Raw genomic sequence first — 8,564 nt, 5'->3', positions numbered from 1 at the left:
TTGCTGCTCAGCCTTGTAAATTTAGCCTCTTTCCTATGGGTATGTATGGGGGTCTAACCTCCCACTTTGCCCAAGTTACAGCTATTTTTGCCAAAAAACCCAAATAGCTAAGGCTCCAGGGTCTCCAATCATACCTGAGCAGATGCCCTGCCAAGACTCCACATAGCCCTGCATGTTCAGACTGAAGGCTGCAGTGGAGTGGCTTCACCAGGTGATCTCCTGACCTAAGGGCTGTAAAGATACTTGGGAGAACCATGGTACCGTGGTTCGCCTGGCTCTGTGTTGCCCGCAGGTGAGCCACTGTTCTGTCTTGCTTTTCTTCATTCTCCATGGGTCAAGTGGTTTACTTGATTAGTCCCAATGTGAGTACCTGGATATTTCAGTTTAAAGTACCATATGTACTCACCCCTTCCCTTCCTCTCCATGAGAGATAGAGCCATACACACTAGCTGCTTCTAGTCAGCCGTCTTGGCCACTCCCTAATTTTTTTTTTTGTAACGTCCAAACTGTTCTCTATAATGGTTGTACTAATTTACATTCCTACCAACAGTTTGTGAGGGTTCCCTTTTCTCCACATCCTTGCCAGCATGTTATTGCTTATCTTTGGATATAAGACATTTTAACTGGGGTGAGATGATATCTCATTGTAGTTTTGATTTGCATTTCTCTGATGATTGATGATGTTGAGCACCTTTTCATATGACTGTTTGCCATTTGTATGTCTTCTTTTGAGGCATGTCTATTCAAATATTTTGCCAATTTTTGATTAGATTACTAGATTTTTTCCTGTAGATTTGTTTGAGCTCCTTATATATTCTAGTTATTAATCCCTTGTCAGATGGGTAGTTTGCAAATATTTTCTCCCGTTCTGTTTGGTGTCTCTTCACTTTGTTGATTATTTCCTTTGCTTTGCAGTGGCTTTTTAACTTGATGTGATCTCATTTGTCCATTTTGGCTTTGGTTGCCTGTGCTTGTGGGGTATTCCTTGAGGTATTTCTGCCCAGACCAATGTCCTGGAGGTGTTCCCTAATTTTTTCTTGTCTTAAATTTAAGTATTTAATCCATTTTCATTTGATTTTTGTATATGGCGAGTGATAGTGGAACTAGTTTCATTCTTCCACATAGGGATATCCAGTTTCCCCAGCACCATTTATTGAAGAGACTTTCTTTTTCCCAGTGTGTGTTCTTGGCACCTTTGTTGAAAATGAGTTCACCGTAGGTGTGTGGATTTATTTCTGAGTTCTCTATTCTTTTCCAATGGTCTATGTGACTACTTTTATTCCAGTACTGTGCTGTTTTTGTTACTATAACTCTGCAGTATAATTTGAAATCAGGTAATGTAATTCCCCCAGTTTTCTTTTTCCTCAGGATATCTGTGGGTATTCTGTGTCTTTTGTGGTTCTGTATGAATTTTAGGATTTTTTTTTAATTTCTGTGAGGAATGTCATTAGTATTTTGATAGGGATTGTACTGAATCTATAGATTGCTTTGGGTCAGATGGTTGTGTTTTAAACTTAGGTGGTAGCAATGGAGATGGAAACGAATAGCAATGGAGCTAGAAACAAATGAATAGGATAAATACATTTTGGAGGTAAAACCGAGACTCACTGATGTGTTGACACTGATAATTTCCAGCTTGAGCAACTGAATAGATGGCAGTCACTTGATTGTCAAAAATAGATACTTGTATCCCTACTTGGAGCAAACTTACCACAAAAATACATTTCTTTCTTAAATACATGGGCTCTGAGTTTCTATTCCTTGACCTGGAGCAGGATTACAAAATAAGAAGAAATGCATTCCATCTTATCTACCTCTCCTAGTCTCTTAGAGTTATAACTGAGACCAAGCTAAGAACCTCCTAGTTGCATGTAAATTATAACCATTAATTGACTGGAATTCCTAGCATGTACTTGGTCTTCATTAACATTCATGTTAACTGCAGGCCAAAACAGTTCTGCTGCTGTTAAATCATTGATTCTGCAATGGCCTAAACACTAACTCTTGGATAACTAGCCATCTAAATCCCCCTTCCACCCACACTGTATTTCTGAGATTCTCAGTAAAGCTCTCCAGAAACCCATTGACCATGGAAAAACAAGAGGAATCATAGCCTCTGGATTGTGTTTTCTCCTCCACCAGCTCTGTGGGTTTCTACATTTTATCTTCAAGAGATTGCTACCTAGACAGACAGATTGCTGGACAGACAGAAAAGTTGGAATCAATATGGGTAAGGTGGATGGAGATTAGTGGATGTTTCCATGATATATGAGGATGAAATAGGCATTTGGAGTCAAACAGATGAATACATGAATCCCTGCTCAACTTCTAGCTGAGGGATCTTGGATGAAGTTACTTAATGTCCATAAGCTTTTGTTCACTCAAATGTATAAATGGATAACATTACTCAAATGTAAAATGACTTGCCCTGAGGTAATCCAAATGCAATCAAGAATTAAAATGCTTTTTAAAGTGTAAAACAGTACATAGTTATCATCTTTTCTCTCCTTGATACCTCTTCTGTTCTCCACTTGCCATGTGGTACAATATTATGGATATTGCAGTGGGGTGGGCCATCTTACCCAATCTAAAATTTATCACTTATCTGTGCTCTCTAACCAATATTTGGCTCAAATTTGCATGTAACAAAGGAATATTGCTGTAAAATACCAGAAAGAATGACTCCATCCTATAAGGAAGCCCCCAAAGTTGCAGCTAGACCTTTCACACCACCACTGCCAAAAAGGCCCCATAAGATATGGTCCTACTTCCCCTGGCCCACTGGACAGGTTTGAGTCTCGTCTCAGACTTCTATTTCCCTCCGGCAAATTTTCTTGACACTCAGAAAATTTTTGTCATTTATGCGACAGCTCCTTTTCTAGGGTGGTACCCAGCACTCTTTGATGCTTCCTCTGGAACAGCTTCCTCGTCTCTAAAACAAAAACTTGTAGGTTCTACAAAGGCTAGACAAATACATACTATACTCACTCACCCCCTAAGTATTTTCTGTTTCAATCACAGTGACAGAAGCCACAGAGACTGTCAAAAATCACCAAATTCAGTCTTTCAGTGTTCTAACAAGTATTTTAATGGATAGGGTTTGCTGTCTAAAACATGAAGAGGTAACTCAACATTCCTTTCAGTGCCACAGTTTAAGAACTTGGAGAACTGGCTTTCCTGAGGAGCTTCTAGCTCCAGAGGTTGTACATGCTCATGGCAGCAACAACCCATTGACCACTTCTTCAAAGTAGTTCACTGCCAAGGAGAATCAAAATTCAATTTGGATTCCCAATACTCAGCCTACCTTCAATTTCCCATCAAGCCTATATTCTTAGCCTTTAGTTTAAGTGTGGGTTATCTTAACAGCTCACTTGGCCTCAGTTCAAAGTGAAATTTCCTGAGTTCTTGAAAGAAGTAGAAACCCAATCAATGAGTTTTTCTCTTGGTCTCTACTTTGTGAGAAGGATACATTTCTAGAAATTTCAATACCTTCCAAGTGTCAGAAGGAAATATAATGTAGCTGTTGAAATTTGCGATGTAGGATAATAAGGTACTCCCTTAGTGCCAGGTGCCCACGTAGAGCAAAGAAACTAAAGAAAAAGTGAAATCATATTATTTCCATGTAAAATAAATAAAGAAAGAAATATCCAGATAAGCTTGATTCCTCCTTCTGCTTCTCCACCACCCATGCCCCTTTGAGTGTTGGGTTAGTGACTAGTCCATGGCCTGCTGGGAGTGCACTACAGATGTGCTTCCTGAGGATATCTCCAGGCTCCAGATGTTACTGTTTGAAAGACAGAAGCTTGAAGCTGTCATCCAGGATGGACCTCCTATTGCGTCGTAGCTTTCTCTGTCGATGTTGGTACCAAACCACTCCACCAAGAGCCAGAACAACGAGCAGAAGGGTGACACTAATGGCAACCAAAACAGAGGCCAGCATCTCAACATTCTTTATGGGGATCTGCATGCCCAGCATCTTCACATTGCCTTCTTCAATGTCTCTGGGGGGCACTGCTGAAATGGAGAAAAAAAAAATGGGCATCCTGGAATGGGGAGTACTCTAAAAGGTAACTATCTATAGTCATCACTTGAAAAAAACAAGTCAATCCAAATAGGACAGGAGACCTGTCCTTATCCTTCACAAAACCAGCTGATGAAGACAGATTTAGAGGTTAGAGAGTCAAGAAAACATGATGTAACAGCTATAAGGGTCCTTGAGAATCACTGAGGCCCCAGTCCATTCATGGAAAGAGCTAAGACTCAGATTGGGAAGGCCCTTGATACATTTTCTCAAATATCTAAAGGACTGTGATATAAAAAAAGATGAATTTGACTTGTTCTGTATGGTTTCAGAGGGTAGAATTGGAGGCAACAAGGGAAACTTCAGAAAGAAATTTGACTCAGTCATCCAGCTTATCAATAGCAATTTTGACAATTAAACCATGACAAGAACCTGCTACTAGGCTGTCCAGTCTTACCTCTTTGGGTCATGTTAACGCTGATGTCACATAGACCTTTCCAAGAGAAATAGCTGATTGTTAGTTCTTGGCATACACACTTTTGATGATTCCCAATTAGCCTACAGAGAAAAGCTCAGACTTTTAAACCAGACATTCCAACTCTCAGTATCAGGCTCTAATCTATCCTTCTAGTCCTATCTACTAGTTTGCAGCCATAGCAACACATTCTTTCCTCCTCATAAAAAGTGATCCCCTTTCAGGCTTCTAAGACTTTGCTCATGCTAATCCCTTTGTCTGAACACACTTTACTCCTTATCTTTCTAGCCCTACCTTAAATTTTACATGTCTCTGCAAAGTTTTCTTTGATTTCATTAGACAATTGTTCTTTCCTCTATGTTTTCCAAGCGCCTGTACCTTGTACCCCCACAATTTACTTATTGTGTGACCTTGGGCCAAGAGACCTAATCCCTCACTTCCCATCTAAACCTCAGTTTCCTCTTTTATAAAATCAGAATAACAACCATACCTAACACAGAGGCATATTGTAAAATTTAAGTGAATTAATACTTATATCTAGTATAGCACCTAGCAGACAGGAAGTACTCAATAAATGTTAACTGATATTATTGCTTGCCCTTTTTGTACAGCACACAGCATCCAGCATTATTATTTCTGTGCCTCATTCCATTTATAGACGCTGAAAAATAGCGGCTATGTCTTACTTATTTTGATATCCCTGGTACCTGACACTTGTTTGATGATTGTATAACTGGTTGAATTAATGTTCTAACACAACTGAGAGAAGACAGAATATAATGAGTTCAAATAGAAGCTCAAAACTTTCTGGTTCTGAGTTTACATTCTACCACATACTCCTTCTGTGACATTGAACAAATCATTTTCAATTTCTCAGCTTCTCATGTAGAAAATTATTGAGTTTTATTAGAACAACCGTTTCAAAGGCTTTTTTCCCCAGTGTGGAAACTTTTTAACAAATGAGAGCTTATGAGGAATGTATATATGTACACAAAATATGTATGTATATATACAAATATACACACAAAGTATGTGTGAACACAAATATATATATAATATTTAAAATATATAAAATATTTAAATATTAAAAAAATATATATTTAAATATATAAAATATTTAAATATTTAAAAATATATATATAAATATATAAAATATTTAAATATTTAAAAATATATATATTTAAATATATAAAATATTTAAATAGTTAAAAATATATATATTTAAATATATAAAATATTTAAATATTTAAAATATATATAAAAATATATATATATATTATATATATATAAAATAATTTAGTTGCTCAGGTTGAAAGAGACATGGCCTGAAAGCCCACCCACACAATCACACCTTACCTTTCCCCATCCCCTCCAGGACATATCCTGGTCCCCTGGTTAACAGTTCATGAGATACTTAGGCAGATCATTAAGACTTCTCCAAACAGCTGTAAAACCTCAGACTAAACTACTAATTATCTCTAATGTTCCTTTTAGCTCTCATACCTTTCTGGATCTTTCCTAGTCCAGAGACAAATGAGGTGGAGAATAACAACACTATTTGGACCTGGGCTGCACAGAAAAATAATCTCTACAGTATTCAAGGTCAGAAATGGCTGGTTCCAAAGGTTTAACTCCTTGGTATTCCATAGATGAAAGGGAAAGAGGCAAGAATAAAAACAGCCGTTGAAGAATATATGGTGTTTGAACTAGTCTCATACTGTCCCTAGGGGGGATTCATATTTGTGCTATAACTTTTCCATGTCCAACCCAGCAGGACCTAGATTTAATATATATATATATTAAATATATATATATAATATATATATTTAATATATATATATTATATATTTATATATATATTTCAACAGCTTCAGGAGTACAAGTGGTTTTTGGTTACATGGATGAATTGTGTAGAGGTAAAGTCTGGGATTTTAGGGCACCCATCACCCAAGTAGTGTACGTTGTACTTAATAGGTAGTTTTTTATTCCTCACTGCCCTTCTACTCTCCTTGCTTCTGAGTCTCCAATGTCCATTATGCCATTCTGTATACCTTTGCATATTCATAGCTTAACTCCCACTTATAAGTGAGAACATGCAGTATTTGGTTTTCGACTAGTATCTAGAATTTACTTCCCCCCTCACACATTAGATGAGAGGCTAAGACAGCAGCCTTTAAATGGGGAGGAGGCTGTTTTCCCCAACTCAGGAGGTTTGGGGTGGAAGCCAGAGAGAATAAACCTGCTGAGGGAAGCTAAACATTGGTTCTTTGGCTTCTGAAGTCTCGCAGAAGTCTCAGGATACTTTCTGCTGATGTATTCTAACTCTCAGTCACATAAGTCCCATACCCTAAAGGTACTTCACCCAACCTCATACACAGACACACTACATATAAGTACCCAGTCTGTGCATCATTTTACGTACCTTTTTCAGTCTCTTTGGTGATGATGGTGAGAGGGCTTAAGTGTTCTGGTTGGGGGGAAAAAAGACAAGAGGTTAGCCTTGTTGTTCTTCCTACCAATCCATAGGCCCCCTATGAAAAGTCAACATTGGTTGCAGAAATTTCTCTGTGATAAAGTAAGCAAAATAAAGGCAGAATTTACTACTTTATAGTCAAAGTCAATATTGGTATGTTGATTTGATTTTGAACAGTGACATGAAATATGGGCAAGAGAACAGGTGTAAATCACCCCTCTGCTATTATTTAAATATTTCTTGGCACTTCCTCTATCCCCATTATTGCTCTATTTCCAACCATTTGCCACACTTCCTTCAGGAAATCCCTGCTCCTTGTGAAACATACTTCTCTACACATTCAACATCTTCTCAGAACACTTCTTCCTCTCCTTGATTTAATAAAGCTGAGTTCTTCTCTGAGGACCATACTTCATTTACATCCTCTCAATACTTCTTTGAGATCATTGTTCCTCCTCTTTTTGTAAAAATATATCTCTTTTGAGGCTCATATTATTTGGCTAGAACTACAATCGTTTCTTGTTATTGTTAGCTAGCAGTTCTCTTCATTTATGGAAGTCTTTAGTACCTGGCTCAGTCTTCCTCTCCCTCAATTCCAACCATGGGTGCTGACCCATCAAATACTCAAGCCTCACAGTTTCTAGCCCTTTTAACTCCAATAACTTTGATGTCTACTCCAATTCTACCAACCACTCCCATGGTCACATTAACCTTGTTATCAAGAATTGTTACATCTCAGAAATCTAAAATCTAACAACAACCTCCCATCCTTTCAGTGCTCTAATACACTTTATTTCAAAAACCTGTTATCCTCCCCTGCCATGAGACCTCTAGCTTTCAAAACCTTCAGTTTTTTTCCTCAACCTAGTAGCTTCATCCTGTCTTTTCTTCCATTCCTGACCAAGTGAGACTCCAAGGTCTATCACTTCAACTACTAATCTACCAAGAGTGTTGCAATAATCTACCAAAACTCCAGTAACTGTAATTACCCTGTATTTTGTCTGGTATGCTTAATTGCTGTTAGAGAAAATCACACAATTGTAAAGATTATTATCCTTTGTGTCCAATTTCAACTAAGCCCTCAATGCTGGCTGGTGATAATTATTTATTTCCCATCCCCCAGAGTGGCTATTTCAAACTTTCATCCACTTTTCTCAAGCCCTGTACCCTATCACCTGCCTTTCATTCTCAGCAGATGACTCTATTTGCTCCATCAGAGAGAAGAGAAAGACCATAGGCTGAAATTATCTGTCAGTCTGTCAAACCCCCTGGTCAAACCTACACATTGATCCTTATATTTTCTGTCTTCTTTCTTCTTAGAGTAGAAAGATGATTTTCCTCCACTCTTGCACTAATCTTTCATGTTAGCTCTGATTCTCATTCCCTGCTGCCTTATCAGAAACCTTGTTCCAAAAATTAGTCTTTTCCCTCTGTCTTTTCAACTCTTCCTTCCTGTTGGCCTGTTAACACACATGGAGTTGAAACAATATGAAATTAGGCCACAGCGGGTTATAAAAAAACAAAAGGGCAAATAGAAAAGATTTATGGGCTGGCTCATTGTCATAGAGAGATATGAGCTATCCTTCCTCATGGAA

The 8,564-nt window shown here is 37.9% G+C and overlaps 1 protein-coding gene across 6 annotated transcripts in view; it reads right to left on the bottom strand.

The window, feature by feature from the left end:
- Nucleotides 1-3,064: 3,064 nt before the first annotated feature.
- Nucleotides 3,065-8,564, bottom strand: part of HEPH (hephaestin) — a 98,872-nt gene continuing 93,372 nt past the window's right edge. For 3 of the 6 annotated variants that reach the window (XM_063601746.1, XM_008970018.4, XM_034949607.3), the window contains 2 exons: nt 6,919-6,963; nt 3,065-4,011 (listed from right to left, as the gene is read on the bottom strand). In XM_063601746.1, coding sequence (XP_063457816.1) covers nt 3,782-4,011; nt 6,919-6,963 — 275 coding nt within the window. In that variant the 3' untranslated portion in view covers nt 3,065-3,781. Of the gene's footprint in view, nt 4,015-6,918; nt 6,964-8,564 lie in introns of all 6 variants that reach the window. The other 3 variants (XM_008970017.4, XM_034949606.3, XM_034949605.3) reach the window with 1 other exon arrangement.

This window comes from Pan paniscus, chromosome X (genome assembly GCF_029289425.2).
Source record: "Pan paniscus chromosome X, NHGRI_mPanPan1-v2.0_pri, whole genome shotgun sequence".
Lineage (NCBI taxonomy): Eukaryota > Metazoa > Chordata > Mammalia > Primates > Hominidae > Pan > Pan paniscus.
The sequence above is the reverse complement of the archived record's forward strand: the minus strand, read 5'-3'. Positions and strand labels throughout refer to the sequence as shown.